At 40.2% G+C, this 26,719-nt stretch overlaps 1 protein-coding gene across 3 annotated transcripts in view; it reads right to left on the bottom strand.

Annotated features, from left to right (window-relative positions):
• adgrb2 (adhesion G protein-coupled receptor B2) overlaps positions 1 to 26,719 on the bottom strand; it is a 280,821-nt gene that overhangs the window by 249,391 nt on the left and 4,711 nt on the right. For 2 of the 3 annotated variants that reach the window (XM_061740983.1, XM_061740986.1), the window contains exon 2: positions 26,046 to 26,119. The exons of the other annotated variant lie outside the window; for it this stretch is intronic. In XM_061740983.1, coding sequence (XP_061596967.1) covers positions 26,046 to 26,051 — 6 coding nt within the window. In that variant the 5' untranslated portion in view covers positions 26,052 to 26,119. The remainder of the gene's footprint in view (positions 1 to 26,045; positions 26,120 to 26,719) is intronic. 3 annotated transcript variants of the gene reach the window in all.

Genomic DNA, 26,719 nt, shown 5'->3' with positions numbered 1-26,719 from the left:
TTTCATCATACCCACTGACCTTGTTGTGTCATTAACTAACCCAGTCTTATGGTAACATTTGAAATGGCACTGCATTGCTGTTGATTAAACTACATTTTGTTTTTTTGTTTTTTACCACACGTAAGTACCAGCACATCAGTGGGACGTGTCTCTTGTGTGTCCAACAAGATATCTGTGTTGCTGACAGGGTGCGAGTCATCCGTCTTGCTTCAACAAAGGAGAGACATGAAAATAAGAAAATGGGTTCTGTTTGCTTAAGAGAAGGTGTGTGGGTGTCTGAAGTGAAACACAACCTAAAAACCCTGAACTAAACACAACTTTGTTTGGGGCACCCTGAGTCTAACATGATGTTATTCAGTAAGCCATTCAGATCTGTGGGGTAAGGTGACATCACAAACCCAGGTCAGCATTGCTTTCTCCAGCCTCTACTTTCATTGACACCAAATTCACATAATGTTGCATTTGCTGTAGCTTTAGAAGTGCATAGCATAAAACTAAAGAGACACTCCACCCCTTAAAACTGAATGGCTGCTATGAACAGAGTTGTAGAAACAAGATTGGCAAGGGTCTTTGTGTACCGAATCACTGTTATAGTTTGATCACGGCATGTGACAGACATTGATTAAGACCACAATAGAAAGTGTATGGACTTAAAAAAAAAAATTCAAAAAATGTGCAATTAAACAAAATCCATGACGTTCCCTCATTAAGTACTTTCTAATGCCTAACCTGAACAATGTAGTTTGTAGTGCGGAAGACAGAAGTCAAAAAGGCAAGGAAAGAGCGATCAAATCCAAGCTTGAGATTTCAAAGTAAATATATACAATGTTATATAACATCACAGGTCTTGATAAGATTCACACTTGATTCTTCTGCTTGACAGTGTTGCATTAGATGTGAGGCCGTAGTGCTTTCTAGGGTATTTCATCAAAATATGAATCTTTTTTTTTTTTTTGCTGTCAGCAGCTGTCGTGATTATGAGCATCATAAAAAGACCAGAACCATGACGACAGAAACTAATACTGAAAAATGTACATGGCTATTTCAAGTTTTTCTGCAAGACATGGTTTTGCTAACTGAAGAAAAGTTTGAATGCATAAAATATATATTCCAACTCGGAAACACAGCGGTATGTTTTCTCCCATTGTGCACAGTGGTATCCCAACACCAAAGGCCGACCAGGCCCCACCAAAGCAGATTACCACTCGATGGAGGAACATCCAACAGTGTCCTGCTGGGATATGTAGCTTGAACATGTTCTGCAAAACTTATGGTTAGTTCACTAAACTCAGTCACATTTTTTGTCTTGCTTGGTGCCTTTAGCTGAGAATAAAAAAATGTAAAATTAAAAAAAACAAAGCAAAACATCATTATAAAATAAACTGCCGAATGATTGATCCTCCACATGCTAAAATGGCTTAGAGTGGGAGTTATGGATATGAAGCCACAATGCATGGAGAATAATGTGTTTTTTTTATGTTAATTCCCTTTCAGGTGAATAGAAAGCCACACAGATTACTAAATCTCATTATGCTGTGCTGTCAGAGATTTTTTTCTGTCTCTGCTCTTCCATCCGGGTTGGTTTCATTCTTCCTTTTTCTCTCTCAATCTGTTTTTATATCTCTCTCTCCCAACTCTCCACATCCAATTGCTGCTTTTAAATAACTTGTTTCTGCATGGATGGACTGAAATCATACCCAGGGTGACATATCACAGATTTGTCTTCTGGAATTAATTCCCATGACAGAACATAGACTGCTTTAATGAGTTTTTATTGCATATTGATCACACACTGATACCACCGGTGAAGTATTTGGTATGCATTATGCAGCGACTGATCCTTTATGACAGACCCTGCATCCCTGTTCATTTGCTCTAACTGCTGCAACATGCAATCGAATGCCTGGATTTTCATTTGACTAAAGTGAATTGCATAACACGAGATAAGCTTTGGCATGTTAGTCTTTAATGGCTACAGGCAGCTGAAAGTCAGTATTCATGATAAAGATACAGATGCTTAAGGAATTACAAATAGTTTCCAGTTCCTCTTTATTTAATACTAATAATTGAATTTGATGTATTTCTACGCAATATAATGTGATCTTTTTTTTTTTTTTTTACATTTGCGACACCCCTCAAGTATGAGTTCATCATCCACTTCTTTTTTAACTTTATTTTTTTTTCTATCACATCATCTTGGCATGTTTTTAATATGAAGTCATTATTCTGAAGAAATGTCTCACAAGGGTAAATCAATTGTTTTCTCTTGAAAGCTTACGTGTTGTCTTCTTATTCAAACTGGTATTTTATTTGTACTCTTAACACTCAGCTTCCTCGTGATTAATCTAGTGGTCATCATCATCAGCAGGGATTTGTTCATTCACAGTTCAAAGGCTACAGAGAAAGATTAACTGAAAGAATTATTTTAAAGTACATTCAGCTTGTGTTCTCTCCTCTCTTTCATCTCCAGTGACATTCGAAGAACATTTTGCAATGGTTGATTTCACATTGTGCTCGGCAGCTCGCTGACAATTTGACATTCCTTACTAATTACCATTCTCATCTCCATCTCCTTAATTACCCTGAGTATCCAGATCTGTGCTTGTTTGTCCTCTATAAAAAAGATCTATTAATTACACAAATCCAGTTGTATCACCTTCCACCTTTTATTCCCTTAGTTTTTTGTCTAGGGGGATAATTATATTTTTGTACCATCCATTTTCCTGCTTTTTTTAAACATTTTTAATCAATCTAGAAGTGGGTAATTGCTCCAGGTGGGAGCATTCATATGATTCCCTGCGATCAATGCAGTGCATAGGCATAAGTGTCAAAATTAAAACATGAGCACGCTGATAGGATTAAAGACACGGTAAGGGATTCTACACAATTTCTTACCGAGAACACATTTTTCTCACATGCAGATAATATCTCCACACAGGTTCTTGTGAGTACACTGTTAAAGAAAGCAAATAAAAAAAAAAAAACAGTCATTATCTACAGCCCAGGCTCCATAAACTCGAAACAAAGACTGGGAGCACCCTATCCCTCCAGTTCAAGTGTTGCTGTGGCCATGGCCATGGCCATGTGCATGGTAGGAAGCAGAGGACGGGCCCCCAACATGGGACAGGCTCCGACAGCCTCGGAGGAGGATGAGAGAAGAGCTAGCTCTCTGTGCTTTGTTCATGTTTTATTTCAAATATCAACATACATGGCATTATTCAGAATGATCCCTTACCCTGCCCTTCAGGGAGTGTTCTGAAGTTCCTAGGTACATCCATCAGCACGACTTCAAGCTTCCCAAAAGTTGTCCATATTTGTTACTGAAAACTAGGCTCAATTCCAAGAAAAATCTGAGGACATGCAACATTTGTTGGCTACAGGTGATATAGTACAATATGCAACAGTAGGACTAATTCAGTGTGATCAAAAGGTAAGGGCTGATAAGAAACTAAAGGAACACAATGCAAAGACATAAAGTCAAAAATATAATCAGGTATTTACTTTGTACAATCCTTCTTTACTTTATTTTTTTCTAACATTATTAGCAAACGTCCATGGACATTGTGGTTCACCAGAACACGGACGGACGTCCAAGAGCCTTACAGTATAAACGCCAGTGTTATGCTTACCACACTTTTCGCCCCCAGGCAGCGAGGACCCTCCAAGAGGAGAGGGATTAGTTAAAAGAGGGTTTAAAAGCACATCCCTCACCACAGAGCCTAATCAAACATGTTCACGCTCATCTCTCATCCCTCCATCCTCTGTCTGACTCTGTTTATTCAATCAGGACAAGCTGTTAACTGACACACTGACATTGGCTGAATTAAAACCCAATCGCTTGTGTTCACCTGCATATTAACTAGCTCAGTATCGCTTTGGCAGGATGCTAACCAACACAGAATTAACTAAAACCAATTAGAGCCTTTGGTGTTGCTGAATTAAATCAGAGAGGTTATAAAGCAAAGAAAAAAATATGCAGCTGATACAATTAGCAGAATACAAATCATCATTACATCTGCAAGCCTGTTATTTTATTTACTGTGTGCTAAATCCGTGCACTATTTTACAAAGGCATTTGTATCTAGAAGGTTACTGTAAACTTCAAACACAGGATGTTAATCGAAGGCAAACAAAAGTGACACAAAAGTTGGAAGCAATAACAAAACCTGTAAAGCTCATTTCACTGCTCTTGTATGCATGATGATTTTTACCTTGCTAAGAAGGCAATGTCTTCCTGTACATTAGTTATGCATTCTTGGAGAAGCGAGAATAATTTATTAGTTAACGATAAACACGGACAGCAAGATAAGCTGGACCACCCAGTCCCTCTTACACATGGTGCTGCGGCATTAAAAGCACTGTCTCGTCTCGTGACAGCGCACTGTTTTTGTCGAGCTGCATTGCTGTATTCATTTGGCTATTACTTCCACACTTGCCACTTACTTAAAAATTGCCAACATAACAATAGATTGATATAATCGTACTTCTAGTCAAGGATGAACATTTCCGACAGAAACAACTGTCCACAACTACGGCTCCTTCTAGGATTCCCTGTTGCAGCTGTATGCCCAATATTTATTAATTTTACGACTTCATTTTCAGTGCAGGAATTATTAGCTCGCTGGCTGCACTGCTTGCTGGCTAGTCGCTAATCTCTGCCCTCAGATTCACAGTGTCAGTGAATCAAAAACAGGTGAAACTGCTTGGGATTATTTCATAGGGCACCCCACATGAAAGAACTGAGGAACCAGAATTAACCAGAATTAACCATAGCAATATAGTCTTCAGATCGCTGTGGCTTCGTTGCTCATTGAGCCCACAGTAAATTCATTTACATAATGCGGGCCTCAATGATCCATACAATGTGGTGATAAACCCGCTCTCATCTCTCAGCTACTGCACACCTATCCTGTATGCTGCACATTGTGTCTGGGTTCAAGCACATGCGTCATGAGCTTGACGGCAGTTAGAATCCCTCCTGTCTAATGATCAAAGGTAATTAGATAATATATGAAAAACCCATGATAGCCTGGCCTTATAAGGGGGGGTTGAAATATTGTTTGAGTACCAACCCTAATGGCTTTAAATGGGGAGACAGTGAAATGCTCTGCATGGTAAATAGCCATCTCTCCATAACTATATTCTCAATCCACTCACATGTGACCGGCTGATGCAATTCCACAGGGCAATGAAGATGGAGAGGTGCAGCTGCAACGCCACTAAAAAGGTAGAACAATCTGTCAGTAGGAAGTGATCACAGTTAGATTCATGTCCAGGTGTTGAGAAGTTTTCTGAATTATAACGAGAGCATGAATGTCTTTAAGCGAGATGTGTGTTACGAGGTTCCTCTTGAATAGTGAACAGAGGATGCAAATCATTTCAGCACATGACGTTGAGCTTTAAAGGAAATCAATTTCAGAAAGGTATACCATCTAAATGAAAATGTATAAAATATGAGTATACAAAGCATGTTAAACTAATTTTAACTGAAGTCCTACTAGAGGCATGAAAAAAACAAAACTGCAAGCCATTTCATTTTCAAAACTTAATTTCATAGAACAGAAAAGATTAGCATACATCATCTAGTCATGATGATATGTTCATCAAAATGGACAGCAAGCTTAATTTAACTGTGAATGAACTAACCCTGCCTCAAACTGTCCATTTAAGTTAGGATATAACTTTTTAAAAGTCCAAGCATTGTTTAAGATGGATATTAAACATTAGTATTCCTTTTCCTTAGGACCTTTTTTCCGTTTGCCTGTCAATTTCTGGCTGGGTACAAGTCTTGTTTGAAGACTGAGGTAAAGTCACAAATAGAGAAAAGTGCTGGTGTGCAGAAGGGTGGATATGTTCTGATTTGTTTTAGAACGTAACCACAGTGAATAAAAAGGGAAATAAGCTTTCACACTCTGCATGATCCGCAACTTGGGGCCATGTTGGATTGAGCTCAGGGAACATTGTGGTTAAGCACACCTTTAAGCTTGAGAAATCTGGCGAAGTACAATATATGTCAATGAAGACATATAACGTTAAGCATACTGGGGCCGTCGATAACTGTGTTGCACGGGTGCCATGTACAGAGGCTATTGCCCTTGTGCATGCGGCACAGGTTTGAGTCCCGGTATGATGCTCTTTGCTGCATGTCTTCCTCTCTCTCCTACCTGTTTTTTAACCTGAAATTTGGCTAATATGTATCACACATTCAAAAGAATCATTTAAAAACTGCATGTCTCAGCTCTTTCTGAAAGATGCAGATGTTGAACAGAAGTTCAATAGGATTTAGATCCAGGTTTATGAAAGCCACATCAGAAGAGGCCAATGTTTTGTGCTTAGCCATCGTTAGGTTTTTGTCATTATCCTGTTGGAGGGGACCAAGTTTTCTGACACTGGGCACAGTGGGAAGCATATTTTGCTCCAGGATGCCTTGATATGGTAAATGGTAAATGGCTTACACTTGTATAGCGCTTTCCAGCTCTACAGCCCTAAAGCGCTTTACACTGCAGACATTCACACACCAGTTGTCGGCAGAGCAGCCATGCAACAGCACGGGCCTGACAACCGGGAGCAACTGGGGGGCTCAGTGTCTTGCCCAAGGACACTTTGGCAGACACAGGAGGAACTAGGGCTTGAACCGGTTCATGGGCGAGCACTCTACGAACTTAGCCACCTTCCCCACATAGTCTTGAATTGTAGTTGCACCTTCACTACTGCTACTTGTGATCTTAAAGGTATTGTGACATGAAAAACACATTTTTCTTGATTTTTTGTGTTTTGTTGGGTGTCTTGACATCAATTACACCCAAAAAACAACTAACTTTTAACATTCAGTGTATTGTGTGCTTTCTGGGATTTTCCGCATAACTATGCAAAAACGGCGCATGTGGTTTGGTGGCGGGCCGTGACGTCACGGCCCGCTAAATCACCGCCCCCTCCACCCAGCTCCCTGCCTCCTCTCCTCTCCAGCGCACCATAAAGGCTGATTTATAGTTCCGCGTTACACCGACGCAGAGCCTACGGCGTAGGGTTACGCGGCGACGCGCACCGTACGCTGAACCCTACGGCGTAGGCTCTGCATCGATTTAACGCGGAACCATAAATGAGGCTTAACACGGAGCTGTTTAGAGCCCCCTCTGTACTCATCACCGGAGGACAACTGCTAAGAAGACCCGCGGCCACTGACTGGACTTAAGATAAGGGGACACTGCTGCTTGCATGCCTTTATTTTTATGATTGTTTGCGGTGGACTGCTTCGCCCTGCTGCTTTTCCGTGCATGCTTCGCCTGTCGCTCCCGACTTAACTCTCCGACGCTGCTGTGAGCGTATGGCTTGCGGGGAGCTACGGTCCTCTGGTCCCGGTTGGACTTCATCCCCGGGCTGTAGTCGCCCTGTCTGGGCTGTGTGTGTGGGTGTTTGTGGTTCGGTGTGCGCGCGTGTGTGTGGAGACGGCAGAAGTGTGTAGCAGTTGGGTTGGAGGAGGTTGGGAGGAGGACGGGGCAATGATTGACAGGAAAGGGGGAAAAGGACGCGTTTTTCACGGCGCAAAAAAACACCGTCATAAAAAGCCAGGCATGGAGTACTGGAGTGAAGTTTTTCTTGATACACCCTTTTAGACACATTTGAGGGATGTTGGCCAAGACTTTTAATAGTGTTAAAAGCATGTTAAAAATGATGTCACAATACCTTTAAGTAAAGGCCATACTTTAGTTTAACATGTCACTATGGTCAAATATTTTTTTCATCTAATCTAGGTTATATTTGGTTTGTGTGTGTGTGTGTGTTTTTTTTTTGTGTATGTGTTGAACCACAATTCAACAGAATATCTAATTGTCATTAGTCAGTAATGAGTAAATTATCATTTACTCTCATCAAGTTAGTGGCATTTGGTGTATCCATCCGTCTTTAATTGAGGGGTACAAGCAGATGGACAAATTTGTATACAGTTTCTGTCCATTTTGTGTACACAAAAGTATATACACACTTTGTGTTTATATGTAAGTAACCAATACAGGTGATTCACTAGAGTTAAAGTTGTGCTTTTCTTGGATTATTAACATCCAAAAAAGGGATAATCTTGTTTGCAGATCCCAGTAGTAAAATGGAGCCAAAGCAAACGTGTGGCCCCTAAAATAAGGCGTAGATCAGTGAACTGTGAACAGCTACAGCTGAGAATCACTCTGATTGTTGGAGATAAAAGCAAGTATTGTAATATGACTGATCTGGCTATGTGCATTAAATTATGTATTACAGGGTTTCCTGACCATGATTATTTTTTTTTTCCTTTTAGCTTAAAATGTCTTAAATCTGTCACAGATGTTACCTTGAAATTGTGTATACGTATTTTTCTTGACCAACACAGTAATAAAGGAAAAACTGTTGTGAAAAATTGGGAAGTGAACATAAATAGCCTTCTATGAATACCATCGTGTGACAGAATCCTGTCTTCTCTCTGGCCCAACAAGCAATAACCCCACAGCTGTGATCTGCTATTTTGGCACTGAGATTAGGTGGTATTATTAGTGCCATGATATTAAGTTGTCTCATTTTAGAGAGGCGGGAGCAAGTGACAGCTCTGAAACGAGCATTTGACACAAAAACCATTACTAATGCTAATTCCTCCTATGCTCACGATACATTAATTTTTAATGAGACAAAGGCCTTCTGTTAAGGGGAGGGGTTACTTCCTCTCCTCTCAAAAACACTGACAGTGGCACTAAGTCAATGGCTCACATTTCTTTGATTGTTTATGGAAAAACACACATAACTTGAGAATTAATTTGTTTAATTCAATAATGGATATCATTGTTGTTGGGTGCAATGTTTACCCGATGTCGGTGGTGTGGATGTGGATGGATATGTAAAGAAAAAGGAAACATTTAATACAGCTTTAAAGATAACAAAACATTCTCAGTAATGGAGGTTAGGCAGGCGAGTATCTACTCAGCTGGATTTGCAGGGTAAACTTGTATCTAATTGTGAACAATTGGATGTTCTGTACATATTATGCCAGTGAGATGTTTCCATTTTCACTAAAGGGTTTGCTTATGCAAAGACTGTGTATGTCTCTGCGAATGCAGGGCAAATGCAGGGCAGCAATTAGCAAGAATTTTAAAGAGAGAGCTTCAAACTGCAGTGCAATGACGCAGAAGGGGAGATTAGCCAGGAGTTATAAGCACGTTGCAGGAGCTAAGGCCTTTTTAGTTGAAGATCAGACAGAACGGAGCACAACGCACAAATCAGACGTCGCCTTCTTCCCACACTTGCCACTTTCTTTCTCCTTATCATCATTGCTGCTGTGAAGTGACCGCTGTGCATGTCCTTGGTTATAACACCAGGCTGGTGGTCGAATTTCAGCACAGCAACAGGTTTACCAGTACAAATGCAAAAGTTTGAATCAAATTGGAAACAAATTGGAAGTGATGGAAACGGTCAGAGTCAGCTGCCCACAACAATTTTAAATTCTGAAAAAGCATCCATAGGTGCTTACTTCATATACTTGCAGAAAGTCTGCTTTTATGTGTGTTATACCGTATAACTTAAAGTCTGCCAAAAGAAGAAGAAATAACACTTAGAAAATCTAGTTAAACAGGAGAGACATGGTTTAGGACAATGTGGCTCATCAGTCCAATGTCTGGTGTTAACATTGTTAATGGGTCAAAGTGCAGTTCAGGAAAAGTTCAAGGATGCTACAGCATATTGTTAGAGATGGAGATTTAGACATTTCTAGCTATATGCATATCATTTTTGTTTAGTCTTTTTTTTAAGTACACTTACAAATTCTTAGCTTTTATAATATTTAAAAAACACAGCAAACTTTGATCCCATGCTTTTTAAGTCATTCTGGTGTTGAGTTGTTTGTGTTTTGCAATCATTTTCTCACTGCATGGCCCAGTTTTAACAATGCCTCAGTTGTTAGACAGAGTCAAGTTTAATGCATTATGATGAGATGATGCATGAGTGAATTCATGATTAGGTACCTCAGTAATGTGGCTGAAAATTAACTCCATATCATGAACCATCCACCACCATGCATGACAGATGGTATGATGTGTTGTGCAGTATGGGTTTTCTTCCTATGCTGTTATGCAACATGTCCAAGCATCTGTACTTTGGTTTGTACTTTGTGATATGTTTTTAGAGTGAGGAGGCTTTCTCCTGACAACCCTTCCAAACAGGTCATTCTTGCTGGTCTTTTTCTACAGTAATAGTATTGTTATGGGCTTCAATATTCATCATGCTGACTGCAGTTTGTAGTTTTTCAGTTATAGCTTCTGCAATTTTACAATTTCTCTGAACAGTGCTCAGTCTGACCTTGCTGAGACATCCATAGCTGAGGAGATTGGCAACTGTCTGGGATGTTTTTCACTAACAGGTAACCTTCTTCACTGTAGACTCCGAATGGTTTAGAAATGGCCTTATTTCCCATTTCAGACTGATGGGTAGCTACTATTACTTGTCTGAGATCAAGTCAAAGTCAACTCAAAGTTTTACACCTACCGCCCACTTTATTAAATACACCCTATACATAATGAAGCGGTGAGTATTTATAAATACATGTGTATAGCAAGCTTAAACACAACAAGAGTTGACCTAAGTACAATGCCAATTGCACAGAAATAAACAAAACAATATTAACATATATAATAAATTAACAACAATAAAACGTGACACAATAAAATGTAAGTGATTAAAAACGAATTAAAAAATGTATAAATATAACTAAATGCAGTGCTTGCTCACTCAAGGCTAAAAGACTAAAAGACTGGAAAAAGAGATCTTCTCACACTGGGATAAAGACACCGGATGTCTTTTTTATGTTATTGTGTTCACATCCGAATGCTCCATATCAAAAAAGTTGTAACAGTCATGCTCTTAGACCAAGATGACCACGTGAACTGGATGACGAAAAAAAGCATTCTTTTCCATGACAACAAGCAAAAGGAATTCCTCATTTTTTCCCAGTATCCATATCTAGCATTTAGGATTCATTACATAATGAGACAGAGTTAGAATTGTTTCCTGTTCATAAAAGGCAACAAAGCCATTTAATGTGGACTCATTTTAAAAGCGGAATATAAAAGGGTGCCAATCAAAGTTCTGATCAAGCAAAGGGGATCAGTGAGTTAGCCCTGGCTATTAAAGCTGAGTCTTGATTAAGTACATGCTTCAGTCATGTCATTAGTTCCTTCTGAGGACCCCAGATGAGTACAACTTGGTATGAAATAAGATTAGGGGGATGAGTGCCAACATAGATAAAAATCCATAGACGAGATGAGGGGGATAAAAAAAAAGAACTAAATCTCTTTCAGCACCACGCCTCCAGAATTGGAGTGCATTTAAGACCTTGTGATGATTGAATCTAACAAACCACCACTGAGTCACTAGGCAGAGCTAAAAAAGAATAAGATAAAAAAGGAATACATTAATATACAGCTGGAGGAAAAGAGAAGATATTTTATGTATATATATAACATGTTAATATTTTATCCTTTCACAGAATTTGCAAGGCTCCTTGTAAATTCTTAATTTTCAATTGATGGGTTACAGTATATAGACAGTATTCTCATAACAACTTGTAAAAAATATTTAAAAAATTGCCGGCTGACATCAAGTAAACTTGAATAAAGATGGAGGAGAGATGGTTTATATCGATTGAAAGATTACATCAGCAGAGAAAAGTCATCAAATGTAAGCGATATTTACAATTAAGAATTACAATCAAGTTAAGCAAAGTACCCCCATTTTCAGGGGATTTGGACATACAAGTGGCATAATTTTAAATATGAGAATACATTTTAGTACTTGGATGGAAATCCTTTGCATTCTATGACCACCTGAAGTGTGAAGCCCATGGACATCATCAAACTCGATTGGAGATGCATCGATGGAGATGTTGAGCCTGGCCTCCACTGCAGACATCTTCAGGTGATGATGTGAAGAGGTTTTTCTCCACCAAGAATATGATTTTACGATCATCCCCTTTAGCTGTTTCCAGTTATCTTTCATGCATTTTGATATCATTCAGCTCACCAGTGTCTGCTATTGTCTACCACATAATTGATTTGACCACAGCGAGGGTTCTAGTGATCTTAGCAATCTTTTTTGTGTGTTGTTTTTATCACCTTATGGCACTTTTGCACTAGGACTTACTCGGCCCGACTCGGCTCGTCACGCCTTTACCCGGCTCTACCCGTTTGTTTTTCCACAGCCAGGTGAGAAGTGGGCAGGTTGGGGTGAAGCTGCTGTGACGTACTCGATTGCGCAACCGCTTTGTTCATGTCGGCGCTGATCAGAAATCAGCTGGAGCCGCGAGCGGCTGAGAGTAAAACAGCCCGTCTACATCCCTTTTTTAATTCTCTCGTCAGCCACCAGGTTTATGAACATCTGCACCTCAGAGTTGGATCACCAAACAGACGTTTTGCGCTTTATAATAAAATCGCAGCGAGCCTGGCCGCGGGTCGCTCTCGCTCTGACTCCCGCTTCCTGATCCAAACGTCTGACGACCCCGCCCCCGACCAATCACTGGCGCGGAGGGTGGTGACGTCGGAAATAGTCCCTGCTCAGCCCCGTATAGAACCTCGCTGAAATGGTTACAGAAAAAAGTATCAGCTTGGAGCGGCTCTACCCGTCTCAGCCCTAGTGCAAAAGGGCAAAACGGGTAGAACCGAGCTGAGGTGGTACTAGTGCAAAAGGGGTATTATTGGTGGCCTCCTTCACTTGCATTGAGATCCTGTTGGACTTCAAATTGGTAAACAGCTGCCAAATGTCAACTTCATACCTGATTTGACCTCCAAAACTTTTACCTGGTTAAGTTGTACTGAAGAAATGAAAGAATGAACTGGATCTGGAAGATTAACTTATATTCAGTCCAACATCAAAATACTTACCAAATTGCTGTATTTCCTAAATGATGAATGCAATATTTTGGTTAAATCTCTTACATTAAATATCAATGTTTACACTTTAATCACCACTGCAAATTATTAGAAATGAAAAACAACCAAAATGTGGTCAAAGGCAAAAATACTTCTGACAAAATACTTCTGCACCTAACTGTACATTAGAATATTCCTTAGCTGCAGCAGCTTCTTGTACTTTTTTTTCTTTATCTATTTATTTAGTTCCTTTGAAATACCATCAGTCAACTTAATTGCTGTCGCTCTGCACAAAACTCATATATGATGAAACAAGTTTATTTTTCATTTACAAAACTGTAAGTCATCCACTGTAAACTAGTGGTTATTGAGGAAATACAGCCATGAGTAAATAAGTTTGCTTATGTGATCACGGTTGCAATTATGTTACAATTGCACCAGAAGCGACTATCAATTACCTTTCAAATGTATTACTTTTTAACCAAGCAGAAAGCTTGTAACATGTTAACAATGTAATTGTTTTTACTCTTTTTTTTTATTTAAATATTTTCAATTGCATTTGCTATTTTTAGGTTTATGTGTGAATAGCTAACTATTACGTGCCGCTGTTTATGGCAACTATGTGAATGATTCAATTTAACTGTTTTATAATGTTGAACCAGACTTCGAGGTTGCTATCCATATTTCATCTATTGCTTTTTATTTGGTTATTTAAATTACTGTAGTCACACTAGTTATAAATCTTAGCTCTTACTTTGTAATTAAATAATTCATTTAGTATACATTCAATAGGGTTGACCCCGAACAGTTCACAATGCCTGCCAGCTTTTTTGAAAGGACACACCGATGCATCCTTTAGCCAGCTCGGTCAGGTCTCTGTGAACTACAAAATGGAAATGGTGGTAGACAAAGATGTTTTTTTTGTGCTGATATACTGCAAGCGCAGTATGTGCAGGAAAAACAAAAGGAGAAAAAGGAAAAAAGAAAGGCCTTTAATGTAAGCAGGCTTCAGAAAGGGAACACAGCTTTTATATGGGTAAAGTGTGTTTAGGATGAGATCTTAAAGGACATGAAAGGTGTGACGCTGATGAGAATGGACGGGTGTACACAAAGGTACGCGTGTGAAGACAGAGTACCAGGAGAGTGTTTAGATGTTGATAAAAGAGCAAAAACAGCTCACATCTGAACATACGCTCTCATCATTTTGAGTTGAATTTATCTGTCACGTTTCAAGTTTAATGGGATTTGACTTACTGAATTAATGACATTTTTGCAGAAAACCTAAGTCAGTACACATAAGCATTAAAGCATAGCCAAAGACATCAGGCCGCAGTTAAAATGGAAGCAAATCAAAGAAGACCGAAATAACAAACAGCAGACAAGCACACCCCCCACCCACTGGAAAAAAGATAACAGATTCACTCCTTCATGTTTTGCAGCAGCATGCATGTAGAAAATGTCTATGTTATCACTGAGGGAGTTGAAAAAGAGCTCAGTTAACATGGGAAAATAAAGCCTAAACTCTCAGACAAGATAAGAAGTGATCTAATGAAAGTTTTAAGGGTTCGAGAGAAAAGTAAATGAAAGCCATTGGAAAGGGAGAGGTGAGAATTCTGAAAAATATTAGCATAAAAGGTGCCGACACTTTCGCTGATTGTTCAAGATTGCCCAAGACATCTCAGTCACTTCCATTTTTACCGCTGTCAGGTGTTAATGGGGAAAGAGAAGGAGGGATGGAGGAGTTACATTGGATGGCCCGTGAATCCAGTAAGCTCGCGTTGGCTCCCACTAAAAGTGCTACACTGATGGATCTGCTAACACCTTACTGCGCCACAGCCAGGCAAAGCTCCCTCACTGATCTCACTCCCTTCCTTGTTAATCTATCTATCTCACCGACAAGACGGACCCAGTGGATGTATCACTTTCCAATCATCCTTCTGCAGCTAACCGCAGTCAGAACCGAGAGGAAAGAATAGAAAAAGTGTTGGAGAGAGAAATAGGTATTGATTTGATCAGATATACTGCTGTGAGCAAGTTTGGTCATGCTCAGCGCCTCAACACCCTGAAATAGAAGGCAAAGAGAGAAGAGAATGTGTGGGTGGACTGTTAGACAGTAACAGCAATAAAAAGGTAGCGCAACTTTTGTGACTGCAGCAGACATGTCCCAGAAACGGCAAGATGTGATGTGAAAGGAAGCAGTTGATGGATCCAAATCCTAGAGAAGTCACACTGTCAACTAGTCAAAAGTTGAGACACATAGAATGGTATTTCAATGGTTCGCACTTATAGCTTTACATTTTAATGATGTACTGTGTTACTTTTTTACTCTTAAACAAATGTAAAATGTAATAGTTGTATGGGCAGGACTTTCTAACAGTGTTACATGCACCAATTTAGTTTTATGGTAAATGTGAATTAAAGTTGAATATAAATCTAGGTGTTTTTACAGACACACAAAATTGTTAATATGTAGTACTGCCTTCAAAATAATACATTTTATTGTAACCTCGACTTTATCTGTGCCTGTCATTGAGCAAAAGGTTGGCGAACCGATGGCTGAATACCTTCCTGACGGTAAACCTGCAATTTTATTGCAAAAGCCCAAGGCAAACACTGAGCTGAAGCCAAAGTATCCATGTAGTGAAAAAAAGAGAATAATTACAGTGGAAAGCACAAGGATGTAGATCAGAATCAATCTGATATAATGGGCCACACAGGAACCAAACTGAAACCCGTGTCAAGTCAAGAATATAACATACAGTATAAAATCAATACAAGTCAATTTTATTTATATACCATCTATTACAATACAGATTGTCTCTGGGTGCTTTTTCAGAGACCGAGAACATGACTGACCAAATATTATCAGTTGGTTGGTTGTCATCGACCAACATCAGCAAGATAATGATCCCCACCAGAAATCTTGTATGTTCATCTGGGTGTAATTGTACAAATGAAATGCCAATTTACAGAGTTCATGTGGAGCTCATAGGGCCCGGATACTATTAAAAAGGCATTATATAAAAACAGCAGTTCTGTAAATGGCCACTTGAGGCATACTGCAATACCCAGTCGATTTCCACAGACTCCCGTGTTGAAATGATAAACTTTATAGCGGAACAATGTAAAAACTCTATTCCCCTCCCTACTGAAAATGATAGAGGAGCCAGTTTTGATAAACTAAAGACTGATGGTCGTTTGATCAAATACTGTAGTTGATACATTTGCATCATGTCACCTTTGCAAGTAATTCAACCTGGTATTATATCTTCTCTGCTGCAGATCATCCATGTTGCACCAGCTTCTGGAGTCTGTGTAAAGCAGTTCCTGTTAGCTTAGCCCTCCATCAGAATTCCTCCCCGATTCTCCTAAAGCGAGTGTCGTGACCCAATGTAGATAAGATACTAACATTCCATAAGTACTGCACCCAACTCTACTTTGAAAAGCTGAAATACGAGGGGCACGGTGGCAGCTGGTAGTGCAGCCGTCTCACAGCAAGAAGGTCCTGGGGTCAATTCCTGCCGGGGACGCTGTGGGCGCTGAAGTGCGTGTTAGTTCCTCCATGACTTCAGCGCCCACACCCTGGGTGGGGTTGGCGAAAGGATCTTTCTGTGTGGAGTTTGCATGTTCTCCCTGTGTTCCCTTGCTACCCTCACAAAAACATGCAACAGTCCTGGGCTATACTGTACATGCCCCCTCTGGCCAATCGGGGGCCAGATGGGGTGGGGGGGATCTGGCCGGAATAACGCGCTACGTCCGGCCAGAGAAACCCCACCCTTTCTGGTGAAAAGAAGCGGCCTGCTCACTCCTCAGGTTAAGGAAGGGACCTGAGCTCAGTGCAGGCCCTCCCAGGGTTGGTAGAGGGGAGCAATGCCCAGGACTGACTTTGAATCTTTGAATCACTGTGTTGTTGAATTGTGCTAAAGAAGTAAACTTGCCTTGCCTTTAAAAGTGTTAAACAGTCTGTCAACACCTCAAATCTGTATTTCAAAGTCACTTTGTCAGTGACCATGAATATTAAAGAAAAATTGAATGAGAGTGTTAGATATGTTCACAACCTGCTATGAGACTATTTTTCTACTGTAGCAGCGGTGCAGAGGTTTCCGATTTCAGTAATTATCTTGGTTAATATAAGGCGATTAATAGTGACAGGAGAAATGGCAAAATCAATTAAACTTAAATGTTGTTATAACCTGTAATTACCCTTTAGGTAAAAGATCTTACATATGGCTCTCTTTGTGTGTGTGTGTGTACATTAGAGCATGTCTCTCTGGGGCAGTTTGACAGCCATATGACTCATTATAATTGCCTCTTCCACCCAACTCAGTAAGGGGGTTAATGCCAGTGGCCTCCTTTTCCTCATGTCACATTCTGCTGTCCAGCTCTGTCGATGGTGCGCTCTCATGACAGCCTTCAGCATGTGCACTACACCCACAACACATGCACACAAAAATAGTTGAGATGAATATTTTGAAGCCATGCTGTATATACACATGGCCGAATCTGATCCGATCATTACTGCAGTGTCAGTACTCTGTATTCGGTCCTTACATCTGCAGGATGTTTGAGCAGCAACCAAACATTAGCAAGATTCGTCCATCTCCACGCAGTACTTGTATGTCCATAAGGGGCAGAAGAAGGTCTATAACAGTAGTTTAATTGGTACATTCTGCATATCATGAAAACCTTAAAAAGCCTTAATGGTGACAGGAGGACAGGGATGACATGAAATGGATGTAGTAGGCTGAGAACTAAAGGTGACAGAGCCTTTGCAGCAGTGGCCCCCTCCCTCTGGAACTCCCTTCCTCTCATTCTGAGATCAGACCATGTGATCGTTTTTAAAAAGCAGCAAAAAAAACACATCTTCTTCAACTTACTTTTGCTTTTTATATTTATTGTGTTGTCCTGTGTATCAAAGTTGTGATTTTTATCTTGAAAAGTGTTATATCAATAAAATTTTACTTACTAACTTACTTAGTAGAAGCAAGAATCGCATAAGCTACATTCTAATAACAGCTTGAGCTCCAATGGATTTAATCCACATAAAGATTTGAATGACTATCAGATACAATAAACACAAATGCTGTTGGTCAATCCATTGGTGCGAGAGGTGCTGTGTTATTGACTCTCTCCTTAAAATTCTTAAACAATAGATGTTTTTGATGCTGAAGAAAACGCTTTTGTTCATTCAGAAAAATACAGTGTACTTAGTTAAAAAAATTCCAATGAGTAACCTTCAATTTCATATCTATAAGTGGAGTAAAACGCAGAGGACTAGCACAGGATTTGAAACAAGAGTTTAGCTGTAACTCTATATGACTGCATATGGCATCTGAGAAACAAACTGACTTTGCATTCCCCTGTGACTGAGTGAGATTGGCAGCATCTAATTTCACATCAAGACAGTCAATTCCTTTAAGGTGGTAGGGTGCTATACCACGCAGAGAAACCTTCCAAATCTCCCAGGTTTTAGACATGCTAGTTTTAGTATCACCCATTAAATTGGGTCTGGGCAAAGGTGCTGATGGTGTGGTAAGTGGAAGATTGTGCTGCTATGATACTGGAACCAAGAGGGGAATTAAAATGCTGTCAGGCTAAAAGCAGTAAAACCTACATAAGCATTACCTGGGACTTTCTTCCTTGCTCAAGCACATACAGAGAATGTTGCAAATTACTGATCCCTGAATTTAAAGTTTACACATGGTCACCAGGTGTTACAATGTACCTAGGAAGTGCTTTCAAAGATTATGCAGGCAAGTTGGCAGCATCAAATGGGATTGTTTCATCTAATACCAAGCACTTGCTGTGACCAGATGGATGGAAGTAACATTTCTAGTCTGTACTCCTACACATTCTACTATTTGAACAAGTACTATGTGTCTGTATCCGGCTTAACTTTAAAAATGGCTCAAAAAATGTTGCAGCACCACAAGGCCTTAGACCAAAATATAACAGGTGGGATTTTCATATATGTTTTAACGTGTCATGGCGGGTCTTGTGTGTGTACACTAAAGCCTGAGTGCCACTGTCACTGCTGAGCAGAGAACAGAATGTGTTAACAACATCTATACAGGGCAGCACTTTGGTAGAGCAGTGTCAATTCAACAACAAAAACAAGAAAAAGAATCACATAACTGCTCGCAACATTCAGACCTGTCCAACTCTAGAATCTAGGTCTCACTGTGGAATACATATCTCATTGCACGTAGCATAGGATTTACATGCTAGTGAATCCATTGATAACATGAGTTTCTTTCTGAAATGAATAAAACAATATTATAACCCTCCATATGGAAAGCTTTTTACTCTGTTTGATCCATCTGTTCTGAACAAAAGAAAAAAAGCTTCCTAATACAGTACTATAGCTGCACAGAGGATAATGCATTAAAAACATCAGAGTTCGGACAATCTCACTGTCCTTTACTGAAGTACACCAAAAGTAAACCTCTGGATACAAAAGCCTTTTGTAATACCCTGAGGCAACTGATTATAATTTCTAACAGACAAACAGATCACAGGCAACCACAGGCACCATTTAGTCAAGTAGTATATCACAAGGCTTTCGTGTTGCACTTGGTCAACAAACAATCCAATTTGGTCTGTTACAGCCTCTGTCTACTGCAAACCAAACAGCTGCCATGTTAGCAGGGAGAACTTGCAGAAATGGTGTTGCCACAGATCACATACAAAACAATCAAAGCAATAGTTAGACAGATATGGATACTTTATTGATCCCTAAAGGGAAATTCAAGTTGCTGGAAGCATGAATAAATTGCCCCATCAGTGGAAATGGTGTCATGGCTTAATGTATTGATCAGACCAGTTGGGAAATGTACTGATTTATGTGCCGCCAAAAATGTAGTAGAGTATTAAAGTTCTGGTTTTACAGTAGTAGAACAGGGTTTTCCAACTGATGGAGAACTGATGTTGAGATCAAGTCAAGTGTCTGGTCTTCTGGTTTTAAGATTTGTCTGGTCTTTTGAGCCAAAACCCCAAAATGTCTTGCTCTGCCTCCTCCTCTGTGTCCTCAAGGACTGTTTTGAGCCTTGATACTGTGATCCCGTTGATCCTCTGGAGAGTTCCACAGGTGATTCCCATTTGCAGTACATAATGAACTAACACTTGATCAGGGTTTTTTGCTATCAAATTTTAAATGGAGCCTTTGTGTGTGCATTTTAAATGTGAAGGGTACTTATTTAGAGCCGCAACTTAGGTCTAACTGATAAAAAGGACACATTTAAGAATTGGAGCTCTGTTGGTGGAGGCAGAAAAGGTCATTAAGCCATAGAATTTATTGAACTTCACGAGAAAGCCCAACTGGTCCTCATCACTTCTTACAATTAGAAGAAAAATCCTCAAAAACTTCTGAAGAAGTGTATAAAAAAAAACACTGTTAGTGCACTGTCAGAGCTTCTAAGTAGCAGCCTCTGTTCAAATACAGTTGATTGATTGACTGACCAAGTGTGACCACAGCGCAGAAGCAGAAATCTTGGTTGTTTGCTTGTCTGAAGCACTCAGACGTGTTAACACAATGCCAAGACTGAAAGACATCAGACAAGAATGTTGGATTTCATGCTTCCCATCACTTGACAATTTGGTATCCATCCTTCCACGTTCAGGAAGATGATTCACAAATGGAAAACATTCAAGACAGACATTTCATGGGCATATCAGATCATATGATGAGCAGAGAAATTGCACAACTGAAAGATCCAAGAGCTACACTGCTGTCCTTTATGGGCAACGGAGTACAGTATATTTTCTGCACCATAAGGCGCACTTAAAATCCTTACATTTTCTCAAAAAACAGCAGTGCGCCATAAAATCCGGGACACCTTATGTATAATTTTTGTTGCGCTTACTAAGCTCAAACCAATTTTATGCGGTACACTGTGCTCAAAAATAGTGCAGTTTTAGTGTAACTTTCGTAAGCAACGAACCTGCTCCACTTGATTGATGGTTGGACCGTTCAGCTGACACATTTAAGTCGGTCCTTGGTTGAATACTGGTTGCAACATCAGACAACGGTAGATAACTAATTATGTAGTGCTGGTAAGCAACCATCATCCAACATCTAGTCAGGTTACCCTACTGTAATTAGACGTCAAGCTAACGTTAGGTTTTTAGCATAAACCCAATTTTCAAATCTATACCATAATCCAATTATAATCAAATGTTGGAATACAACGTTGTTCCAACTTTACACTGACTTCAGGTGTCCGCTATCACTGGCAGCGATGAACCAATCAGAGAACAGGACGTAGTACGACGCTTACCTCCGCTACTCTTCATTTGTGGATTCGTGGAGGACAAATTATTTAAAATGTGGGTATGTTTCTGTTTTAGTTACAGCTTAATGGTATTTTCTGAGTTATTGCTAATGAGTTGAATACTGACTGTTTTGTTTGTTTTATATATTTTTTATCATGCCTTATAACCCGGTTCGCCTAATGGTCAGCAAAATATGCTACATCAGTGATTTTACAGAGCTCAGTTAAAAACTTACATTGGAGTGGTGGGGGGTGGAGGGCATTTTATAACTTAAAGTATCAGAAACACCCATGGCCAAGCATGCTTCTCACCCACATCCCCTCCTCTGTAACCTATTACCAACTGCTAGGCAAGCTGGTGAAGTATTGAGGATTTGGTCTTGTTCTGTAGTCAGATAAAGATTGGCTGAAACTGCAATGCAACAGGACAATGATCCCAAGCCCACCAGCAAATCTACAACAGAGGGACTGAAAAAGAAAAGAATCAAGGTGTTGCAAAGGCCCAGTTAAACTTCGGAGCACAAGCTCATTAAACTGCTGATGTGGGACTTTGGTTTTCTTGAATAGATACCGACACATCGACATCCTGTATAACATATTTTTTTTCTTTTTTTTTCTTTGTTTGTTTTTATTTTGGTTGTTTTTTTTAACTGTGGAGTGTGGATACATACCTTTTGGAATAAATTACACGTTTCTTTCTTTTTTGTTAATTAATCCATGTGCTTCCCATTACACAATGGGCTTTAGACGGCACAGCATCTAAGGTGTGAAGCGCACTCACTTACTGTAAACGACTGAGGATTGAGCCAATGCCTGTACACATTGTGTGGGTGAAAAAGTCTCATAAGAGCACAATGGCTTATCACTCTTAGTTTAATCACATCTTACATCTGGCCTTACCAACATTGTATTTCATCTACCTGTCTAATGGTTTGAATATAGCAGCAGAGCCAGCAGATGACACAGCCTCTGGTCACAATGTTTAGTGACAAGGACAATAAATTACACAATCCGTTTGTGGAGGAACAACCGTATGACTCCAAAAGGCCTCTGTACACCATGGAAAATATGGAATATTAAATATTTATTATTAAGCACAGTAATTAATTTCTTAAACATGGCAAAATCGATTGTGCATAATTTATTTATGTTTGTCATGGTAGTCCCTGTTACCTCAAGGATGGTTGATGGCACTTTGAGAGGTACCTTTAAACTTTAAAAGTTTCATTATTTTTGTTTGTTTGAGTAGAAAAAAAATGCTTTTCCTGAGATGAGTGGAAAATATAATTAGTTTGCACCAAACCATCATTTGTCAGCGTGATATGGGAACATATCCTTGTACATTCAGCAAAAGCAGGTCATGTAAAAGTAGAAAAGTCTGAAACATAATCCTGCAGTTTCATTTAGAAGATTTCGGTGGGGAAAAACTGTAATGAAATGTCACAAACACGCTCTACATAAACAACTGCCTTGTTTGGTTTCAGCAAACACCTTTACTGCCATTTGAATTCCTAAATTGGATAAACACAGTGCAAAAATACCAACCTCAAATAGCATTGAAATCCCCAAAGAAGGAGAACGAGGAGAAAGAAAGCCCTGTGACTTTTAAAAATACTACTTAATAATATCAGATCACGCCAGTCAGCGCCACTTCGCACTGCAACTAGGCTACGAGATTCACATCGCCATATGAGTTAAAAGTTGGACCACTGAAGAAGTAGATGGATGCTGGCATGAGCTGAACTATGTTTTCTGACTGTTGTTCCTTCAATTTCATAGCAGACACAATTCTCCCGTTTTGTACTAGTCTAAGTTGATTTACCAGCTAAATGTGTCGTAAAGGTTTATATTCCATTTGGACACGCAGCTGGAGTCTGTGAATGCATCCAAAACACTAAAGTGCACTCAATCCACCAACTGGAGCCTCCCTAGTATCACTTCTTCTTTTTCTTTTTAAGATTTTATGGTTCTGGTGTCCTTTGACAGTCAGAAGATAGTAAATCCAATAACATAAAGTGCTACTTTTTCTTTTTCTTCCCCAATCAGAAAGCATGTCATGATGACAAAGTCACTAGGAAGTATGTGAAACATGTTTACAGTGAGGACAGAATAAAACAAGATTTGGAACGTGTTTTGTCTTCTCGGACAGGATGAAATCTCTTACATCCGACTTTCTTGCTTCTTACAGGCATAGTTTTTCAAGATTCAAGATATCAGCTAAGCAGTACGAAGAATTACATTGTCAACATTTGGCGGAGGAATATTTGTCCTCTCCCTCGCCATATTTACGACAATACATTTAATCATTTGGAAGAAATTAGGATTTAGACAATGAAGCCTGCAAGGCGCTTCTGGACTGCAAACAAATGCATTAACACATGGAGTCTCTTAAGACTCTGAGTCAGTCTCTATTAGTTTCTAAGTCATGATTTTAGCATTCACACAAACCATGACTGAGATGGATGTCTCCATGGAAACTCTGCTCTGTCGCTGTACACACCTGTCAGACCATGAGTCTAACCAGCATGCCTCTGGGCCGGAACTCCACCTGTCCACTTTGCTTCATCCAAAAACACACAAGCTACAAGCTGCAGCTCTGACAAGTCAGTAAATCTGTGGCACACACACACACACACACACACACACACACACTAACACATCTGAGGCATGCATGATTGCACATGCATCACACGTAGCACACAGCCTCACCCTTAAATGATAAAACACTGGCAGCACATGGAAATCAAAACCGTCTTGCCTTAAAATCCTTTGATATTACCTTTCTCTCAACTTGCATTCAAGCAGGCATACTGAGCACATTCCAATAATGAGCGAGCCACATTATGTTGCTACTTAATCACAATAGCTTTCTCTAAATGTGGCCATGTGTAATGTAAATTACCCCCCTGCAGTTTCTAAGAGTCCTCCGTTGGTTCAGCTTTTGTAATATTTCATCATTTTGAGCTGACAACACCTGGGTAAAAGAAACACTGTATTCACCAAGTCCATGCACGTGACTCTGAACACACATGCACATATCAGATCCCATCAGAGTACACCACAAAGGAGTCTGGGTTCCATCAATCTGCTTCGGGAGAGCACAGTCTTCCACTTGTTGGCTTGCAAACACAAAGCTTCCTCTTCTATATTGAGCTGTAATAGGGGCCGAATGGGTGTGACAGCGGGGCACTTTGCTGATGATGAGCCCAGACTGCTAAAGCAGATGAATCTGCACCCCTTTGAGTACAGAGTTAAGTAGTGAAGCTTCAGCACCTGCTGTGTCTGAGTGTGTTTCTGTGGAAAAAAAGTAGCTTGTGCATTTCATAATACATAAAGTAAATACAACAAAAATCCACAACAAAACAAGCCGTTTCGAACACGCGTGGTAATACGAGTGCAGAGGTAAGAAAAGAGAATGAAATAAGAGCTGTAGAAGAGTCACCGCTGTGGACTGGGAATGAAAACAGAACGCTTGTCCTGTAAGCCGCTCAAAAAAAACCAATCATGAAAACATGTTAAGTTAAGGAATCCTCGTGGGTCCTCCTGTATTGTACAATAAAACAGCAGCTTTGGATGCACTGAATCAATACAATCTGCCAGCTCCTGCTCTTTCAATCCCAGAGGGCCACACATTACAAAAAACATAACATAAAAAGCAAATATTACTGCTGGAATGCAGTCATCGGCCAAGAACATATGCACCAAAACACAAAGCTTGAAGTGTATCAAGTAACAATCCCAAATTGCACATTGCCCTGCAAAGGTTTCCCATTGATCTTTGCACAAAGAGACTTATTAACACAAATACTCACTGAATTAACATTTTTTGTGTTTGGACTGTCTCTGCACCTTCTCCCTCGTTCTATTAGTATTAATCTGAAATGTGATCCCACAACCTTTCTATTTGCAAAGAGGCCCATCCTTTCCACCTCTCCTGCTAAAAGGGTGAATTCATTGTACAAAGCGAGTCTACAGGGCCAGGCCTTTTGTTTCCCATATTTTTTACCTTTAGGTCGGGCCTCGCCCTGGCTCAGTCATGCTTTTAGAGATCCTCCAAATCAAAATAGCAATAACAGAAAATATTGACAGTCACCCGGGGCCAAGCCAAATAAATGCTTCCCCAGCGACAAGAGGCATCTGTGACTCCAAATGGAGCATGGCAAAGCATACGAAGCAGGAGGGCATGGTATACGATGCAAAGGACAACAGTAAAGAGGAGAGACTATGCTCCTTTACATCCGTCCTCCGCTTTTATTTATTTATTTACTTTTTCATTCCGCTGTGCAGTTTCAGCATGCTCGTTCATCTCTGTGACCTCTTGTTCAACTCAACAGCCCTGTGCATTTTCTCACTTGCTGCACTGTGGCCTGAGTTGGTGATGGCTGATTGTTCAAGAGATGACAACAGAGAGTTGAAATGTGAGAAGGAAAAGTCCTATGCCCCGGTGTCAGTGCAAGTTACTTGAAGAGGGTCAACCAACCACACTGACAGAAGACAGCTAGACATTCACAGCTTGAAATAGTATACCAAAGTCGCTATCGCTGCCACAAACCAGAAGAGAGAGAACATCTTTCACTGGTTTAAGACAGAGTTCGGGAAAAAAAATCTGGTGCCCACAAGCACAATGGATGCATGCGGCTTGGACAAACGGGAAAGAATCAGGAGGAGGAGAGCTTGTAAGGAGAAGGCCAGTGAAAGGGAGGGAGAGTGTTTTTGGACATGTAAAGGGGGGGAGTGTTGGAGGAACAATGGCCCAGCCAGGGTGCAGTGATCCAGGCAAGACCAAGCTGTCGCCTGGCTCATGTGCACTGTTTAAACATCATGCATGTGTACACACACACACACACACACACCACACACAGACACACACACACACACACACACACACGGCTTGACTTACCACCATCACTTTCTGTACTGTGATTTCTCCCCCCTGCTGTGTGTGCGTTGATGAATGCTCGCCATCAGAGTTGCCTGAGCAGAAGTGAGATGTGAAATCAACAGAGGGGCAGGTGAGGGGGAGGTTAAGGTGCACTGTGTGTGTGTGTCTGTGAAAGAATGAGAATTCGGGGCGAAGAATTTCATGGGCAGCATTAGCGCCTGACATGTGGGTGGGTATTCAAGATGTTATGAGTGCCACATTTCCCAGCCTTATAGAACTGCCGCTGAGCCGGGTGCCGGTTCAATATATCTTCAGCTGATATGTGTCAATCTGTCATACGTGTTTCATTTCCAGTAGCTGCTCAGATGATCGTCAAGTTATAGTGCAGTCATTGGTCCCAGTCTCATTTCTCTCTTGTTTTCAGTCTAAACTCACCGTTTCATTATGTCTCTGTAATATATTTTCAACTTCCTTTGAATGAATGTAAAATAAATTATCCTCAAAACGGCAACAACAGTCACACGTCAGTTATTATACAAAGTCCCTCTTTATCAGATACCCCAAAATGAAAACCATTTACACCTCACTTGGGCTAATAAAGAAGACCATTTTCCCAGCATGGCACTTTGGGGGGGTGCCACAATGATCAAGGCACTGACTACAGTTGTGAATGAAGCACTTGATCTCATTTT

Source organism: Cololabis saira, chromosome 15 (genome assembly GCF_033807715.1).
Source record: "Cololabis saira isolate AMF1-May2022 chromosome 15, fColSai1.1, whole genome shotgun sequence".
In the NCBI taxonomy this organism is placed as follows: domain Eukaryota; kingdom Metazoa; phylum Chordata; class Actinopteri; order Beloniformes; family Belonidae; genus Cololabis; species Cololabis saira.
The sequence above is the reverse complement of the archived record's forward strand: the minus strand, read 5'-3'. Positions and strand labels throughout refer to the sequence as shown.